This window comes from Ascaphus truei, chromosome 11 (genome assembly GCF_040206685.1).
Source record: "Ascaphus truei isolate aAscTru1 chromosome 11, aAscTru1.hap1, whole genome shotgun sequence".
Classification (NCBI taxonomy): domain Eukaryota; kingdom Metazoa; phylum Chordata; class Amphibia; order Anura; family Ascaphidae; genus Ascaphus; species Ascaphus truei.
This window is the reverse complement of record NC_134493.1, coordinates 53,004,144-53,024,626: the sequence shown is the minus strand read 5'-3', so window position 1 is coordinate 53,024,626 and position 20,483 is coordinate 53,004,144. Positions and strand designations below refer to the sequence as shown.

Genomic DNA, 20,483 nt, shown 5'->3' with positions numbered 1-20,483 from the left:
TACAGCTCCTGCTCAAATGTTTCCGTGAGCTGTCTCTGCCCTCCTCCTATACATGTATAGCATCAGAAAAGAGGGCACTCAGGCTATTCAAACAGAGCACTGGCCCGAGGGCTTCAAGGAGACGGGACTCGATAATCCAGCACACAGGTCTGCCTCCGAAATAAAGTGCTGTAATGTAAAGCTACTGTGTAACTATGTAACTGTAACTATGTAACTGTGTAACTGTAACGGTAACTATGTAACTATGTAACTGTAACTATGTAACTATGTAACTGTAACTGTAACTATGTAACTATGTATCTGTGTAACTATGTATCTGTGTAACTATGTAACTATAACTATGTAACTATGTAATTGTAACTATAACTATGTAACTATGTAACTGTAACTATGTAACTGTAACTATGTAACTATAACTACGTAACTACGTAACTATGTAACTATGTAACTGTAACTATAACTGTGTAACTATGTATCTGTAACTATGTAACTGTAACTATGTAACTATGTAAAGATCAATGTTCCTGACCCCTGTGGGCACCTTTATACAGTAGGGCCGCGCTTCTCGGCATTTCGCTTCTCAGTGATCCGCTAATAGGGTGGTACTGAGAAGAGGGCCGCCATGTCTACGCATGCGCTGAACAGAGGAGCGGCCGAGTTCGCGCATGCGCAGAAGGGACAGCCGAGGTCGCGCATGCGCAGAACAGGGGAGCGGCCGAGTTCACGCATGCGCAGAAGTGGGAGCGGCTGACTTCGCGGTTGCGCAGAAGGGGGGAGAGGCAGAGTTCACACATGCGCAGAAGGGGGAGCGGCTGACTTCACGCATGCGCAGAAGGGGGGAGCTGCCGATTTCGCAGTTGCGCAGAAGGGGGGAGAGGCCGAGTTCACGCATGCGCAGAAGGGGGAGCGGCTGACTTCACGCATGCGCAGAAGGGGGGAGCGGATGAGTTTGCGGTTGCGCAGAAGGGGGGAGAGGCCGAGTTCACGCATGCGCAGAAGGGGGGAGCGGACGAGTTCGCGGTTGCGCAGAAGGGGGGAGAGGCCGAGTTCACGCATGCACAGAAGGGGGGAGCGGACGAGTTCGCGGTTGCGCAGAAGGGGGGAGAGGCCGAGTTCACGCATGCACAGAAGGGGGGAGCGGACGAGTTCGCGGTTGCGCAGAAGGGGGGAGAGGCCGAGTTCACGCATGCACAGAAGGGGGGAGCGGCCGAGTTCGCGGTTGCGCAGAAGGGGGAGACTGCAAGTCTGCGCATTTGGCGATTTTCACTTTGCGCCGGCGGCGCCGCTAGGCAACAGAACCTGCCGTATGAGCGGGGCCCTCCTGTAAATATTTATATAAAGGTCCCCACAAAGGATCAAAACATTGCTCTTTACATTAAAGCACTTTATTTTGGAGGAAGACCCGTGTGTGTGTTTGTGTGTCATGCCCATTTGTTTAGGTGACAAAAACAGAATATGGCGACTCTGTAACCTGGTGTCGTGTAAGCGCAACACAAGTGCTGTGTGCTTTGTACACACTTGATAAGTCTGTCATAATGCATATAACTTCATTTGTCTCACACTCGGCGTGCACACAGACCCACAACAATCTGACACTCACGTGGTGCTGTCGGACACACGCTCACAAACTAACACACCAGCACTGGCACGCAGAGGCACACAACCTCATGACTGGTACACATGCTCAGAATTGCCTGGGATTGACACACACACACAACCACACTCATGTTCACCAACAAAAAGCACGCAGGCTACCCGACATACACTAGTGACACACTGACGCTCACACTCCAAGCAGCAGTATATACACACAAGTCCTCGCACACTCGCATCCCTCCCAAATAATACCCTGACGCTCTATTCAACATTGTCTCATTTATTCTGCACAGGTCCAGCCTAAAACAGTCTCCAACTCAAACGCAGAACAGACTATACCCGTCTTACAAACTTATTCCCCCCCCCCCCCTGCCCTCCTGCGACCTCCCACGCCACCCCGAGCTGAAGACACGGCAATGCCTACACATATTTAAAAAAAATCCCCATCGCTTTGTCACCCTGATTGCGTTTTACTATTTTGGAGACAATGTAAAAATATGTATATATATATATATATATATATATATGTTATTTTGCCGGGTGCAGTAAAGATGGCGGCCATAGTGACATTTCTCAGAATTGCTCATGGGGAAATTGGCTGGGAAGGCATTACGTGGCTTGTGTGTATTCCAGCCATGGCCTTGCAGAGCAGTGGATGGAGTAGATTCGATGTGTGCGTCCTATTTCCACGGCAACCCAATCACGTAACCCTACCGCCATAGTCCGTCTGCAATGTCCGAGTTCTCTTGGGGTTGGGTTTAGCCCCATAAAATCTGCGGGTCGGCAGCACAGAAAACAGCAGAACTGGAAAACAAAATGGACGATATGGCGTGTTGTCGGCCATTTTGTCTCCCCATTCTGCCAGTTTTGCTCTGCCACCCAGTGCCAGGTTGTAAATAAGTCACAGGTTTACGTCACAGCGACGCCACTGTCACCGGTGACGGGTCATAGCAGTGTCTCCACTCGCTCCCAAGGGGGGCACTCGTACAGTACATCTTCAGCGTAGCTAGTGTCACAGTACCACTGCTCTCCCGCAGGCTCCTCCTTCACCTCCTCCCAGGATGGCTGGGGCTCCGAGGGCAGGAACCAATGGCTATCCAACATCGGTGGGTCCTGGGGGGCCACTTCAACCCCGGGAGCCCCCATGACGGCCGCGTTCAGCCCGGAAACCGCCATGTCTCCCTCCCACCACAGAGATATCAGGGCCGTCTGCAGATCCAGATCGTCAAAGTTGCTCCCGTGCATGGGGTCTTCAGGGGTGAAGAGGGTCTCCCCGTGTCGTTCCGGGACCCTCAGGGCGGGCAGGACTGGGCTGGGCCTCTCGCGTCGGCGCGGCTGCTTGTGCCGGTAGGAGATCTGCGGGGGGTGGAACGCGCCGGGCCGAGCACCGGTCTGGTAAGGGTGGGAGCACCGCGGAGGGTCCAGGTGAGAGGGGGGCATCCTCCTTCTCTTCAGCACGCCGTTCACAAACATGTCGGCGTAGCGAGGGTCCATCTGCCAGAATCCCCCCTTCCCCGGCTCATCCTTGCCCCGGGGAACCTTCAGGAAGCATTTGTTCAGAGAGAGGTTGTGTCGGATGGAATTCTGTAACACAGGGCGACAAATATTATTATATACTGTGCTGTGTAGGGAGCCTGTGTTTTATATATATTTTAATTATTAATAATAAGATATATCGTGTGTGTGTGTGTGTATAATGTATGTGTAAATATACGACCCTGTATACATATAGGTATATGTAGGTGTCTTTGTTCCTACAAAGTGTTGGATGGATAGACTGCACACCTACAAAGCATTAAGTTGTTAGCGCTCAAACATTAGATCTGATCACGAGGACGTTTCACAAACTTCTCTTTTTTTTTTTTACAGAGAAAACAACGTTTTGGGGATGTATATACACACACACACATATATACGCACACGTGTGCATGTACATAACACACAAACACATGTGTGCGTGTATACACACACACAGGTGATTGAATACATATACACACACAATCGCATGTGTACGCGCACACATATTATATATATATATATATATATATACACACACACATATATATATATATATATAAAACGTAAATAGCCGTTTTAGTCCAGTTGCGAATAAATTAGGTGCAGAATAAATGAGTTCTTCAGTATTAGGCGATACCTTTTTATTTGGACTAACAATTTGTCATAGGACAAGCTTTCGAGAGTTCTCCTCTCTTCCTCATGTCGGGGACACACACACACACACACACACACACACACACACACACACACACACACACACACACACACACACACACACACACACACACACACACACACACACACACACACACACACACACACACACACACACACACTTTTGTAGGGAGAAAGGGGGTGGATCAGTCCGGGAATGTCACTGTGTGGGATACATAGATACATATATTGAGCCCAGGGGGGTGAGGGGAAAGGCTGAACAGAGGAAGGGAAAGACAACGAATAACAGAAGGGCTGGGACCTCTCTCCCATCCTCCTCCTCGCCCCTCCTGTTGGCTCAGGTGTCCCTCTTCAGAAAAGAATAAAGTGTCCTGTTGTGCACCTGTCTCTGTGATCAGTCAGGGAGCAGACGTCTGACACCTGGCAGCGACCGCACCTAAATATACTGCTCAATAATGCAGAGCAGTGCAAAGAGGAATCCCATGAGATGCACAGATACAAGAGGTCCCCTGAGCATCTCCTATACACAGATACAAGAGGTCCCCTGAGCATCTCCTATACACAGATACAAGAGGTCCCCTGGGCATCTCCTATACACAGATACAAGAGGTCCCCTGAGCATCTCCTATACACAGATACAAGAGGTCCCCTGGGCATCTCCTATACACAGATACAAGAGGTCCCCTGAGCATCTCCTATACACAGATACAAGAGGTCCCCTGAGCATCTCCTATACACAGATACAAGAGGTCCCCTGGGCATCTCCTATACACAGATACAAGAGGTCCCCTGGGCATCTCCTATACACAGATACAAGAGGTCCCCTGGGCATCTCCTATACACAGATACAAGAGGTCCCCTGAGCATCTCCTATACACAGATACAAGAGGTCCCCTGGGCATCTCCTATACACAGATACAAGAGGTCCCCTGGGCATCTCCTATACACAGATACAAGAGGTCCCCTCAGCATCTCCTATACACAGATACAAGAGGTCCCCTCAGCATCTCCTATACACAGATACAAGAGGTCCCCTGGCCATCTCCTATACACAGATACAAGAGGTCCCCTGAGCATCTCCTATACACAGATACAAGAGGTCCCCTGGGCATCTCCTATACACAGATACAAGAGGTCCCCTGAGCATCTCCTATACACAGATACAAGAGGTCCCCTGAGCATCTCCTATACACAGATACAAGAGGTCCCCTGAGCATCTCCTATACACAGATACAAGAGGTCACCTGAGCATCTCCTATACACAGATACAAGAGGTCCCCTGAGCATCTCCTATACACAGATACAAGAGGTCCCCTGGGCATCTCCTATACACAGATACAAGAGGTCCCCTGAGCATCTCCTATACACAGATACAAGAGGTCCCCTGGGCATCTCCTATACACAGATACAAGAGGTCCCCTGAGCATCTCCTATACACAGATACAAGAGGTCCCCTGAGCATCTCCTATACACAGATACAAGAGGTCACCTGAGCATCTCCTATACACAGATACAAGAGGTCCCCTGAGCATCTCCTATACACAGATACAAGAGGTCCCCTGAGCATCTCCTATACACAGATACAAGAGGTCCCCTGAGCATCTCCTATACACAGATACAAGAGGTCCCCTGGGCATCTCCTATACACAGATACAAGAGGTCCACTGGGCATCTCCTATACACAGATACAAGAGGTCCCCTGAGCATCTCCTATACACAGATACAAGAGGTCCCCTGAGCATCTGCTATACACAGATACAAGAGGTCCCCTGGGCATCTCCTATACACAGATACAAGAGGTCCCCTGAGCATCTGCTATACACAGATACAAGAGGTCCCCTGAGCATCTCCTATACACAGATACGAGAGGTCCCCTGAGCATCTCCTATACACAGATACAAGAGGTCCCCTGGGTATCTCCTATACACAGATACAAGATGTCCACTGAGCATCTCCTATACACAGATACAAGAGGTCCCCTCAGCATCTCCTATACACAGATACAAGAGGTCCCCTGAGCATCTCCTATACACAGATACAAGAGGTCCCCTGAGCATCTCCAATACACAGATACAAGTGGTCCCCTCAGCATCTCCTATACACAGATACAAGAGGTCCCCTGGGCATCTCCTATACACAGATACAAGAGGTCCCCTGAGCATCTCCTATACACAGATACAAGAGGTCCCCTGAGCATCTCCTATACACAGATACAAGAGGTCCCCTGGGCATCTCCTATACACAGATACAAGAGGTTCCCTGAGCATCTCCTATACACAGATACAAGAGGTCCCCTGGGCATCTCCTATACACAGATACAAGAGGTCCCCTGGGCATCTCCTATACACAGATACAAGAGGTCCTCTCAGCTCCTATACACAGATACAAGAGGTCCCCTGAGCATCTCCTATACACAGATACAAGAGGTCCCCTGAGCATCTCCTATACACAGATACAAGAGGTCCCCTGAGCATCTCCTATACACAGATACAAGAGGTCACCTGAGCATCTCCTATACACAGATACAAGAGGTCCCCTGAGCATCTCCTATACACAGATACAAGAGGTCCCCTGGGCATCTCCTATACACAGATACAAGAGGTCCCCTGAGCATCTCCTATACACAGATACAAGAGGTCCCCTGGGCATCTCCTATACACAGATACAAGAGGTCCCCTGGGCATCTCCTATACACAGATACAAGAGGTCCCCTGAGCATCTCCTATACACAGATACAAGAGGTCCCCTGAGCATCTGCTATACACAGATACAAGAGGTCCCCTGGGCATCTCCTATACACAGATACAAGAGGTCCCCTGAGCATCTGCTATACACAGATACAAGAGGTCCCCTGAGCATCTCCTATACACAGATACGAGAGGTCCCCTGAGCATCTCCTATACACAGATACAAGAGGTCCCCTGGGTATCTCCTATACACAGATACAAGATGTCCACTGAGCATCTCCTATACACAGATACAAGAGGTCCCCTCAGCATCTCTTATACACAGATACAAGAGGTCCCCTGAGCATCTCCTATACATAGATACAAGAGGTCCCCTGAGCATCTCCAATACACAGATACAAGTGGTCCCCTCAGCATCTCCTATACACAGATACAAGAGGTCCCCTGAGCATCTCCTATACACAGATACAAGAGGTCGCCTGGGCATCTCCTATACACAGATACAAGAGGTCCCCTGAGCATCTCCTATACACAGATATAAGAGGTCCCCTGGGCATCTCCTATACACAGATACAAGAGGTCCCCTGAGCATCTCCTATACACAGATACAAGAGGTCCCCAGAGCATCTCCTATACACAGATACAAGAGGTATCGTCAGCTCCTCCTATACACGGATACAAGATGTCCCCTCAGCATCCCCTATACACAGATACAAGAGGTTCCCTCAGCATCTCCTATACACAGATACAAGAGGTCCCCTGAGCATCTCCTATACACAGATACAAGAGGTCACCACAGCATCCCCTATACACAGGTACAAGAGGTCCTCTCAGCTCCTATACACAGATACAAGAGGTCCACTCAGCTCCCCCTATACACATATACAAGAGGTCCCCTCAGCATCTCCTATACACAGATACATGAGGTCCCCTCAGCATCCCCTATACACAGATACAAGAGGTCCCCTCAGCATCTCCTATACACAGATACAAGAAGTCCCCTGAGCATCCCCTATACACAGATACAAGAGGTCCCCTCAGCATCCCCTATACACAGATACAAGAGGTCCCCTGAGCATCTCCTATACACAGATACAAGAGGTCCCCTGAGCATCTCCTATACACAGATACAAGAGGTCCCCTGGGCATCTCCTATACACAGATACAAGAGGTCCCCTGAGCATCTCCTATACACAGATACAAGAGGTCCCCTGGGCATCTCCTATACACAGATACAAGAGGTCCCCTGGGCATCTCCTATACACAGATACAAGAGGTCCCCTGAGCATCTGCTATACACAGATACAAGAGGTCCCCTGGGCATCTCCTATACACAGATACAAGAGGTCCCCTGAGCATCTGCTAAACACAGATACAAGACGTCCCCTGAGCATCTCCTATACACAGATACGAGAGGTCCCCTGAGCATCTCCTATACACAGATATAAGAGGTCCCCTGGGCATCTCCTATACACAGATACAAGATGTCCACTGAGCATCTCCTATACACAGATACAAGAGGTCCCCTCAGCATCTCCTATACACAGATACAAGAGGTCCCCTGAGCATCTCCTATACACAGATACAAGAGGTCCCCTGAGCATCTCCAATACACAGATACAAGTGGTCCCCTCAGCATCTCCTATACACAGATACAAGAGGTCCCCTGAGCATCTCCTATACACAGATACAAGAGGTCGCCTGGGCATCTCCTATACACAGATACAAGAGGTCCCCTGAGCATCTCCTATACACAGATACAAGAGGTCCCCTGGGCATCTCCTATACACAGATACAAGAGGTCCCCTCAGCATCTCCTATACACAGATACAAGAGGTCCCCTGGGCATCTCCTATACACAGATACAAGAGGTCCCCTGAGCATCTCCTATACACAGATACAAGAGGTCCCCAGAGCATCTCCTATACACAGATACAAGAGGTATCGTCAGCTCCTCCTATACACGGATACAAGATGTCCCCTCAGCATCCCCTATACACAGATACAAGAGGTTCCCTCAGCATCTCCTATACACAGATACAAGAGGTCCCCTGAGCATCTCCTATACACAGATACAAGAGGTCCCCACAGCATCCCCTATACACAGGTACAAGAGGTCCTCTCAGCTCCTATACACAAATACAAGAGGTCCACTCAGCTCCCCCTATACACATATACAAGAGGTCCCCTCAGCATCTCCTATACACAGATACATGAGGTCCCCTCAGCATCCCCTATACACAGATACAAGAGGTCCCCTCAGCATCTCCTATACACAGATACAAGAAGTCCCCTCAGCATCCCCTATACACAGATACAAGAGGTCCCCTCAGCATCCCCTATACACAGTTACAAGAGGTCCCCACAGCATCTCCTATACACAGTTACAAGAGGTCCCCTCAGCATCTCCTATACACGGTTACAAGAGGTCCCCTCAGCATCTCCTATACACAGATACAAGAGGTCCCCTGAGCATCCCCTATACACAGATACAAGAGGTCCCCTGAGCATCTCCTATACACAGATACAAGAGGTCCCCACAGCATCCCCTATACACAGGTACAAGAGGTCCTCTCAGCTCCTATACACAGATACAAGAGGTCCACTCAGCTCCCCCTATACACATATACAAGAGGTCCCCTCAGCATCTCCTATACACAGATACAAGAGGTCCCCTCAGCATTTCCTATACACAGATACAAGAAGTCCCCTGAGCATCCCCTATACACAGATACAAGAGGTCCCCTCAGCATCCCCTATACACAGTTACAAGAGGTCCCCACAGCATCTCCTATACACAGTTACAAGAGGTCCCCTCAGCATCTCCTATACACGGATACAAGAGGTCCCCTCAGCTCCTCCTATACACAGATACAAGAGGTCCCCTGAGCATCCCCTATACACAGATACAAGAGGTCCCCACAGCATCTCCTATACACAGATACAAGAGGTCACCTGAGCATCTCCTATACACAGATACAAGAGGTCCCCTCAGCATCTCCTATACATAGATACAAGAGGTCCCCTCAGCATCCCCTATACACAGATACAAGAGGTTCCCTCAGCATCTCCTATACACAGATACAAGAGGTCCCCTCAGCATATCCTATACACAGATACAAGAGGTTCCCTCAGCATCTCCTATACACAGATACAAGCGGTCCCCTGAGCTTCTCCTATACACAGATACAAGAGGTCCTCTCAGGTCCTATACACAGATACAAGAGGTCCCCTCAGCAACTCCTATGACCTATAACACACATACAAGCGGTCCCCTGAGCTTCTCCTATACACAGATACAAGAGGTCCTCTCAGGTCCTATACACAGATACAAAAGGTCCCCTCAGCTCCTATACACTGGTACAAGAGGTCCTCTCAGCTCCTATACACAGATACAAGAGGCACCACTCAGCTCCCCCTATACACAGATACAAGAGGTCCCCTCAGCATCTCCTATACACAGATACAAGAGGTCCCCTCAGCATCTCGTATACATAGATACAAGAGGTTCCCTCAGCTCCTATACACAGATACAAGAGGTTCCCTCAGCATCTCCTATACACAGATACAAGCGGTCCCCTGAGCTTCTCCTATACACAGATACAAGAGGTCCTCTCAGGTCCTATACACAGATACAAGAGGTCCCATCAGCAACTCCTATACACAGATACAAAAGGTCCCCTCAGCTCCTATACACAGACACCCCCCTCCCCACCCATGTTTTATTTTATTTGTCTCTCTCTAAATGGAGAGGAGGGGAAGTAGAAACTGTCGGTTGATGTTATACACAGTCTGGTTAGAAATGTACGTTGGGTTTAAAACACAAAAGATGAGCCGAGATGTTTGGCCGAGATAAATAGTCTGCTGACTCTCTATAACAATATCATGTGACATGTATTCCACACGTGGAACCTGTATTGGCCTCACATTGGTTTTATTCCTTTGCAGGTGTTTATAATGTTATAATAGTGATGTTATATCACTGTGACAAGGTGTCAGCGCCGGTTCCACGCCATGATCACTGCTAATACAGAAAGGAAAGGAAAATACATGGACACTTCATATTGTACCAGGCGGGTGTATTCTCTAGTGGGGGAGGGGGAGGGGGGGGCTCAACTCCAGTCCTCAAGCTTCCCCCTCCCCTAAAAGGTCAGGTTTTCAGAATATCCCAGCTTCAGCACAAGTGACTCAATCGGTCCCAGCTTCAGCACAGATGGCTCAATCAGTCCCTGCTTCAGCACAGGCAGCTCAATCATTCCCCGATTTCTTTGACTGAGCCTCTGAATGAGCCACCTGTGCTGAAGCAGGGATATTCTTAAAACCAGACCTGTTTGGGTCCGGAGTTGAGCTCCCCTGCACTAGTGCGATGCTGACTGATTATTTGCATACTGCATGAAATCTGCACATTGTACCATTTCTGACAATGACTTTCGCCCACCTCCTTAACGGTTTGCTGCGGGACCGAGCATGGATGTCATTCTAACATCTGTGTCATTCTAAGATAGTTTGTGTGAATGAAGTGACTGATACATTGATGTGTGTGTATCACAAGGAGTTGATCTTGCATTGTGAGGCTAATATTTCAATACCATGATATTTTTATGCAATAAGACAATTCTACTACAACCAATGTGCCACGCGTGTAACATGTTTAAAACACTATATATGGATATTAGTGACGTGTTATTATGTTTTTTTTGTGTTTTTAATGATTCCGTTTTGAAGATGTCTGCTTCAGTTACACAGTCTGAGGGCTATTTTTGTGTCAATGTTTAGTTAGTCTAGCTATGTGTCACTTTAGGTGTATTAAAGCAGAAATACTACATCTCCCCGCCCCCCCCTTTTTTTCTTTTAAAATGTTTTATTATTTGTATATGTAAAGCACGTGGCAATGTATCATTCTACATTCTTACCCATGCTGGCCATCGTTTGGCGCTCCTGTCATAAATCTGTCAAAATACTTATGGTGTGACTAACTTAATGGCTGCTTCAGTCCGTGTTATTCAGCAGGTACAATGTATCCTTATAGCCCTAAAGTAACATGATCTATTGTTACAGTTTGCAGCTCAAACTGCTGGGAACATTGACAACAAATGATCCCAGACAGGAAAGTGTTGCGCAGATCTTGCGCTGCTGGGGAGGTGCGCTAACCCTGCTATAAAACGAATTAAAAATAGCATTAAGAGTTGAATAATACTCATTAAAAAAAATGATGGTAAGTATGGTCTAATATTACAGAACGGATTATTTTTTACATGTATACACCCCTGTAAGATGTCACGTTTGCCACTTTAACACACTTGCTTGTTGACACTTGATTTAGTAATATGAGTTATCTTTGACACTCTTATTTCCTGGTGTGGTTTTGTTTACATAATGTTGCCTAGCAATCACGCATTTTTGGGGCGCCGCTGGGTCTGCAGTCACGTCCGAATCACGTAAACAAGCCCACGCACACGTATATTTAAATCTCGTTTTTTCACGCGTTTTAATATCTTGATAAAGGTTCAAGTTGTGGATCGAAACGTCGGTCACCCTTCAATAAATCTACTCCCTTTTTGAGAGCCATTTGATTCCCTTGTACAGGCGGCCATTTCTATTCCCGTGTAATAAAGACAGAAAAACTCCCTGCAGGAATGGAACATTCCAAAGAGGTGTGAAGTAAGGAGGCGGGCTGTGCATAGCTCAGCCAATCGGAACACTCTGCTGGTGAACATTCAGAGAGCTTTGCTGAACGGAGCAGTCTGATTGGACGGTGTAATCCCCGCCCACCCCGGATTGCTCTATCTCACCTGCCAGCTGGGGTCCGCATGCCGGTAATAGCAGAAGTTGTGGGTGATCCAGGTGTATATGGCGGAGAGCGTGAGCTTGCGTTGCTGACTGGCTTCCATGGCCATGCAGATGAGGCTGGCGTAGGAATATGGCGGCTTGACGTTGGTGTTGGTTCTGTAATCCACCTCCTGGGCAAGGCTGGGGGACGCGGTGGGCAGGGTGGGCCAGGCATGGGGCCCCGGGGCAGGCCTCTGCTTTCCCATGCAGGGAGGATTGCAGGAAGCGGTGTCCCCCGCTGGGGGGCTGCAGGGTGCCTGGGAGGCGCGGGGGGCGGGGGGACGCGTGGTGGCGATGGAGGTCAGATCTGTGCTGAGGATGGAGAAGTCCTGCAGCCACTGGAGGCTGGTGAGGCTGTCGTCCTCTCGGCCACGCTCCAGCTCCTTGGGAGGAGGGAGGTGTCGATGGGAGGCGGAGAGGACAGGCATGGTCCTGCGGGGAGAGAGCGACAGACAACTCAACACAGCGGAATACAACAGAATAGCAGCTGAAGGACAACATGGTCAGCATATATTAGGCACTCTAATAGAGCGCGCTGCTTGTAATACACACGAATAGAGCGTGCTGCTTGTAATACACTATAATAGAGCGCGCTGCTTGTAATACACTATAATAGAGCGCGCTGCTTGTAATACACACGAATAGAGCGTGCTACTTGTAATACACTATAATAGAGCGCGCTGCTTGTAATACACACGAATAGAGCGTGCTGCTTGTAATACACTATAATAGAGCGCGCTGCTTGTAATACACTATAATAGAGCGCGCTGCTTGTAATACACTATAATAGAGCGCGCTGCTTGTAATACACACGAATAGAGCGTGCTGCTTGTAATACACTATAATAGAGCGCGCTGCTTGTAATACACACTAATAGAGCGTGCTGCTCTGTATGCACTGGGTTACACATTGCTCTCTGTATAAGAAGCAGCAGGTTACACATTGCTCTCTGTATAAGAAGCACTGGGTTACACATTGCTCTCTGTATAAGCAGCGCAGGGTTACACATTGCTCTCTGTACAAGAAGCACAGGGTTACACATTGCTCTCGGTATAAGACGTACAGTGTTACACATTGCTCTCTGTATAAGAAGCGCAGGGTTACACATTGCTCTCTGTATAAGAAACAGCAGGTTACACATTGCTCTCTGTATAAGATGCACTGGGTTACACATTGCTCTCTGTATAAGCAGCGCAGGGTTACAAATTGCTCTCTGTATAAGAAGCACTGGGTTACACATTGCTCTCTGTATAAGCAGCGCAGGGTTACACATTGCTCTCTGTATAAGAAGCACAGGGTTACACATTGCTCTCGGTATAAGACGTACAGTGTTACACATTGCTCTCTGTATAAGCAGCGCAGGGTTACACATTGCTCTCTGTATAAGAAGCACAGGGTTACACATTGCTCTCTGTATAAGAAGTGCAGGGTTACACATTGCTCTCTGTATAAGAAGTGCAGGGTTACACATTGCTCTCTGTATAAGACGTACAGAGTTACACTGCTCTGTTGGCTGCCTCTTGTTCTCATTTAGTTGATTGTTCCCTAATGACAGTAAATATAGAAGGATTATGGTCCCTTGTGGGACCACACAGCCTGTCACACGCGGCGTCCGTCCCCCCCTCCCCCCTGGGGGCCACACCCCAGAGACTATTTGTTCTGAACAAACAGCGCCTGTTCTGGCTGCCAAGGCGCGTGTTACCGGGTCACCCAGGAAGTGTAATTATACCCAGGTAATGGATCACCCTCGTTAACCGCCAGCAGTAACCCTTTCACTGCCACGACAGCTAGCCAAGCAGTTACAGAACAACCATAATCACACCCTATATTAGATATAAACCCAGGACTGTGTGAGCCTGTCCCTGATACTCTGCAGTCAGGTCACCCTACATTACATATAAACCCAGGACTGTGTGAGCCTGTCCCTGATACTCGGCAGTCAGCGGGTCACCCTGCCTAGGCTGCCCACCTGGATGACAATGGTCTTTCTTTCTTGCTTTGCAGGTGGTGTAGTGACACCTGACCCCTGGGCTGGATGAATGGATCAGGGAGATCATTTGTAATGGGACAGAGCGCTGACCTGCTGTGAGCTTTAGGAAGACGGAGGGGGGTGGGGGGAACATCCAACCGCCAACCGCCAACGCAAAAAAGGCGCAGTAATGATCTTAAGACCCTCAGCTCCTCCACATCTCACTGTGTACAGCTCTGTACTTCTAGTATCGCTAAAAGACAGGCCATTAATGTACCAGCGTGAAGTAAGAGTGTGTGTGTGCATTTATATACTGTATGTGTGTATGTGTTTATATACGTGTCTGTTTTATCTGCGTGCAAGCTGCAGTGGGAGCACTGTATGCGAGGTGATAATGGTGAAAGGCACGGTTGCAGACCTGTCTAAGCCATGTGAATGTGCTCACAAGTGATATTATATATATATTTTTATATATATATATATATATATGCAAATGTAAATACAACTGTATGCTCATCTGCATGTCTTAGGCAGGTATATATATATATATATATATATATATATATATATATATATATATATATATATATATATATTTTTTCAGTACCTTTTTTCATAGGCCAAGTGGTACATTTTACAACATTATTGTGATAATCTAAACAAAACGACTTTGTATATGTTTTATAAAATAATTAGAATGTAATATTTATTATGTACAAAAATAATAGATTTGAATCAATTCCGTGTTGGCTCCTTGTGACCTTGGTTGGGTGTGTCACTTTATCTCCCTGTGCCTCAAGCACCAAGAACATAGATTGTAAGCTCTGCGGAGCAGGCACTGTGTCTGTAACATTACTATGTGCTGGCTCCCGCGCACTTTCCTGTCATTGTGACGCGCTTTGAGTCCCATTGGGAGAAAAGCGCTGTATGAAATAACGTTGTTATTATTATTATATATAAATATATTACAGATACATTAAACACAAAACATAGCAAAAGCGAAATCTTGCCCACAATGCCCAGTCCCATTCTTCTCAACTTTCATACAAAGCAATGGAACGGTCTTCCTTCTAATTGTGACATCACACGCTACAGCTTTCTCAGCCCATGATGTCATAATCTTGTATGAACGTCCTGTACATCTCCCACTCATGATATCTCAAAAATTCCCCCTCCACCCCCCCACCTAAAAAAAACTTTTTTAAGCTGGTTACCAAGTTCCAATACTTTCTTGCTTGCTGTAGCAATGCAGAAATAGATAGTATAAATAAATACTGTATATACCCCTGTCTGTAGCAATGCAGAAATAGATAGTATAAATATATATATATACCCCTGTCTGTGGCAATCAGAAACATTTGATGCCAATTTGGCTCTTAGGAATAAGCGTCTCTGCTGTTTTCTGTATTAAATGTGCATTAAAATGAGCTCAACGGAGGATCTTTCATATGCAAAAAAAAATATGAGTATTTTAAAGTAGCTCTTACTTAATAATTATGCTTAATGTAATACATTACTTTAAAAAATACTACAATCATTAACTGTACGTACTTTCACATCCACCATATTCTTTAAAAAAAAAAATGAATTTATTACTACAAAGTAAAAACTGTTTTTGTAACATAAATTGAAGTTAAAATAAAATCGCATTTAGGATTAAGATTTATTAAAATCATGCACTATACAATTAGTATTTTTTTTTAAATCAGATCCTTCCAACAGATAGTAGCAATTAAATGATCTTCTCTTAATATGGTACTTTTTTAAAGTTATTTTAAATAATACATGTTTATGTATAAAGTATCTTTTTTTTTCATTCAAAGAAATGCATGACAAAAATATATGTATGTTGGCAAAAAGAAGCGCTTGCAACTGCTGTCCTGCCTATAACAGATAACATAACATTACAAATGATAGGGAAACAATGACAGATCTGAGTAAAATGCTGAATGATTCAATATTAAATCTTACCTGAACTTACTAAGACCCCCAGAAGATACAATGTAAAGGGGGTGATCTGTAGGGTCACTGCTCAGCTGTGTCCGGGGCTGGATTGTCACACTGTCCCCTAAGCAGCCAACGCTGTCACCCTGCTCTCCCAGGGGAACTCAGCCCTTTAAACAGATCTCAGAGATCTGATTGGCTGCTGGTTGCCTGACAACCCCTGTCTCCGCTGGCCAATGGAACGCTGAGGATTTCAGGGCCCTTTAAATGTGAAAAGGATTCTCTCTCCTGGAGGTGTCATGCTTCTTAGGCATGTGGAATGTCCCCCTCTCGTGCCTTTAGGGAGGGGTGGCAGCCAAGAGATCATAATGTTTGAGAGCAAATGGGTTCACATCTTAGATCCCCTAAATATATCCAAGGGGTTCACATCTAAGATCCCCTAAATACTCCAAATATATCCAAGGGGTTCACATCTAAGATCTCCTAAATACCCCAAATATATCTAAGGGGTTCACATCTAAGATCCCCTAAATAATACCCCAAATATATCTAAGGGGTTCACATCTAAGATCCCCTAAATAATTCCCCAAATATACCCAAGGGGTTCACATCCCACTTAGATTGTAAGCTCTCAGGCCGGGATTTGTCTGACTTTGTTGTACTTATTGTATGATTACTATAATTCCCTATACTGTACTGTCTCTTGCAAAGCGCCGAGTACACTGTGGGTGCTATATAAATAAAGATATCCATACATATATACACACATACATATAAGATCCCTCATTATATATAAAGGGATCAAATCTAAGCTTCCATAAATGATACCCTAAATATATCCAAGGGGTTCACATCTCAGATCCCCTAAATAAAAACCATACAGATATATAAAGGAGTTTACGTCTAAAATCCCCCAATATATCCCCTAAAAATATCCAAGGGGTTCCCCCTCCGGACCCCATAAATGTATACCTTAATAATGCCATGACCCTACTTTGCTGGCCCTTGTGGCAGTGACAGGGTTAAGAATACCGTTAGTTTGCTTTTTTTAAACTCTCGCTTCAAAGAGGAAATGCTTCAAATATTATGCACCAATCTCCCAGCCAGAATGACATACAGAGCAATATTCTGCAGAGTTCTCTAGCCGGGAAGATGTCGAAGGGGCGATGATCTGCCCACTTTGCAGCAGGGAGAGGGTTAACAGAGCAAGAAATTATATTAGTATAGAGTTTCGCCTGTGTGCATCAGCGCCATTTATAGCGTTAACTTTCCATATTCACCTGGGAATCAGTATGTGTTTATTGACAACAATCACGGGCAGATAAATTAGCACAGGAAGATGCATCAAAAAAGTTATTAAAACCAGCAAATAAGTATCAAGAGTAACATTCTGTATATATTCATATAATATTTATTCTAATAATAAGTGTGGAATATAAAATGAACAGAAATCTAATGTGATGGACATCGAATATCTGATCAATGGGGGGAAAAAACAATATGATAAAGGCATGAGAAGAACCAAATATATTTAATTACAAAATTATATATATAGCAAATGGAAATATTACTGTTTGCTCATTTGTATGCCTTAGACAGGTCTGCAACCCTGCCTTTCACCATTATCACCCAGCATACAGTGCTTCCATTGCAGCAAGGGATTCTGGGAAATGACATGCAAATGGTCACACAGTGCCACCTGTTGCTTCAAATCCATTTTGACATGGACCCCTATAAGCTTATGCTTGCTGCATTATATATATATATATATATATTATATATATATGAAAATACAACTGTATGCTCATCTGCATGTCTTAGGCCGAGTCCACGGTCCCTGCTGGCGTGCTGAGGCGCGCTGAGGCGCACGGAAAACGGGTGCTTTCCCTGGCCTTGCGGTTGCTTACCGCAAGCGCTCTCAGCAGCCGTCAGGGGGCGGTCCGGGGGCGGTCCGGGGGCGGGCGCGTCACTGGCCGGGGGCGGGCCAGTGACGTCACGGAGCTGGTTCGCCCTCATTGGGCGAACCGCTCACGTGACCGGCCTGTCTCGCCGGCAAGCGGGGGAATTTTAAATTCCCCCAAGACCTGCGCTTCCGCAAGCGCGCGGAAGCGCAGGTGAGCCCCTACTAAAGCCGCTCTAATTGCGGCTGTAGGGGCTCAGTGCTGAGCGGGAGCGCGCGTCAGCGCGCTTCCGCCAGCAAGCACGTAACATGGCCGAGGCCTTAGGCAGGTCTGCAACCTCGCCTTTCCCCATCATCACCCAGCATACAGCACTTCCACTGCAGCAAGGGATTCTGGGAAATGACATGCAAATGAGCACACAGTGTCACTTTTTGCCTCAAAAACCATTTTTAACATGGTTCCCTATAGGCTTAAGCTTGCTGCATGGTCACAGCTTTGAGCACAGCCAGGGTTAAGGTTATATATATATATATATATATATATATATACACATACATACATATACATACATATACATACATATACATACATATACATACATATACATACATATACATACATATACATACATATATATATAAATATATACACACACAGTATATACGATGTAATCCGGGGGGGAATCAAGAGACAGGCACACAACGGAGTAGTATACAAAAAAGTGTATTAGTTAAAACAGGTGTTTTGATGTACCATTTTCACTAATACACTTTTTTCTATACTACTCCGTTGTGTGCTGTCTCTTGATTCCCGGATTACACAGTATCGTATTTTTATATTATTCTTATGGGAGATGCACCAGCAAACTATCTCTTTATTTATGGGAGTGCCAACTGTATATGTATATATACTGTATATATATATATATATATATATATATATACATATATATATATATATATATATACTGAATATATACATATATATATATATATATATATATATTACACACACAGTGGTCGACAAATCACCAAAAAATCTACTCGCCGAACAAAAAAATCTACTCGCCACCTAGTACCACACGTGTGTTGCTTGGGCCAATAGGAGCTCGCCACGATGTTAAATCCACTCGCCCGGGGCATGCAAATGTATAGGTTTGTCGAACACTGTATATATATATACATATATATATATACATATACACACACACAGTGTGACAATGTAGGTGTTGGTTCATATGACCGATGTTCACTGTACCATTTGAAGGGCCAGGTCGCCCTCTGGTGGACAGAGCTAAGTACTGCAAACACAGAATGTGACGTTGCATATTTTATAATTGAATCTGATATTATATAGTATTTGTCGTGATAATATCATGAGATATTAAGTATGTTAAGCAATCTGGGGCTTCCTGGCGTTGATGTGGTTACCGTTTGTCTTAAAAATACAATATATTGGAAGGTTTGACTTGGGGTCGATGAGGTGCACGTGGAACATATGGACCAAAAATAAGAAGACATTTCCATTAGCGTCCTCCCCATCCCAGCTAACACCCATATTAATAACCCAGAGTCTCCCCCGGGGTGCTCCAACAAGCAATGTACCCAATATAAAAAACTCAACATCAAAATAGCAGCTGCCTTGGTGGAAAAGGGGCAGATCCTGTCCTCCCAAGATCTCCCAGACACATACCACACGTAGGATCGGCAGCTTTTCAGCGATCTCCGGATCAGACGCTTCCTGCCGGCGGCAATCTCCTATCACACAAGTATTCACACCTGGGCAAAATCCGAAACATATTGCAAAAAAGGGGGGGAGAGGGCTCATTCACAGCTGCTCCCTTCTGTCTCCACAAGAGTTTGCACCGGCAGAGCCGCCCCCCCCCCCTCCCCGCCCCTCCATCATTACCGTCTCTCTGATAAGGACGGGGTGGGATAAGGGGCAAGTCCTCCCTACTTACCACTTAGATTGTAAGCTCTTGGGGGCACTTTTATATCAGAAGCGCTTATTCCCAGTATGTGTTATATTATTATGTCACGTGTGTTACTGCTGTGACACTCTATGTACATGGATGGCGCTATATAACTAAAGACATACAGAACATACATACAACAGAGCAGGACAGTTTCTCCGCAGCTTTGAGACCTGACAAAAACAGTCTTATCAACGAAAGACAGTGGATAAAGACGGCAAAAAGCTGTGGAAAAGTGACAATGAGTTTAAAATACTAATTATAGCCCAATGTGGTGCCGATCCATGAAGCCCATTACACAGGTCACTGTGCTTCGCTCACTTAAGTCCCAGACTAAAGCCAAAGATTACAAAAGAGAGAAATTGTGTAAAAAACAACAAAACAAACAACAG

The 20,483-nt window shown here is 46.0% G+C and overlaps 1 protein-coding gene across 3 annotated transcripts; it reads right to left on the bottom strand.

Moving 5' to 3' along the window:
- Positions 1-1,951: 1,951 nt before the first annotated feature.
- Positions 1,952-16,396, bottom strand: LOC142463489 (forkhead box protein J1.2-like). Of its 3 annotated transcripts, none has more exons than XM_075566323.1 (3): positions 13,798-13,943; positions 12,269-12,737; positions 1,952-3,180 (listed from the first exon to the last, which is right to left on the bottom strand). In XM_075566323.1, exons 1-3 carry the CDS (start codon positions 13,833-13,835, stop codon positions 2,542-2,544), a joined length of 1,146 nt encoding a protein of 381 aa, XP_075422438.1. In that variant the 5' UTR covers positions 13,836-13,943; the 3' UTR covers positions 1,952-2,541. The 3 variants fall into 3 exon arrangements, with proteins under 3 accessions (XP_075422438.1, XP_075422439.1, XP_075422440.1); XM_075566324.1 differs by lacking the exon at positions 13,798-13,943 and adding an exon at positions 16,246-16,396 and having other exon boundaries at positions 1,953-3,180; XM_075566325.1 differs by lacking the exon at positions 13,798-13,943 and adding an exon at positions 13,369-13,406 and having other exon boundaries at positions 1,953-3,180.
- Positions 16,397-20,483: the final 4,087 nt, after the last annotated feature.

What these genes read in the sequence shown, in the direction of transcription:
- LOC142463489 (XM_075566323.1), bottom strand. Translation starts at nt 13,835, where the DNA reads ATGAGAACAAGAGGCAGCCAACAGAGCAGTGTAACTCT. An exon ending in CAACAGAGCAGTGTAACTCT is followed by an intron (nt 12,738 to 13,797) that starts GTACGTCTTATA and finishes CTCTCCCCGCAG; the next exon opens with GACCATGCCTGTCCTCTCCG. An exon ending in ATGCGGACCCCAGCTGGCAG is followed by an intron (nt 3,181 to 12,268) that starts GTGAGATAGAGC and finishes CCTGTGTTACAG; the next exon opens with AATTCCATCCGACACAACCT.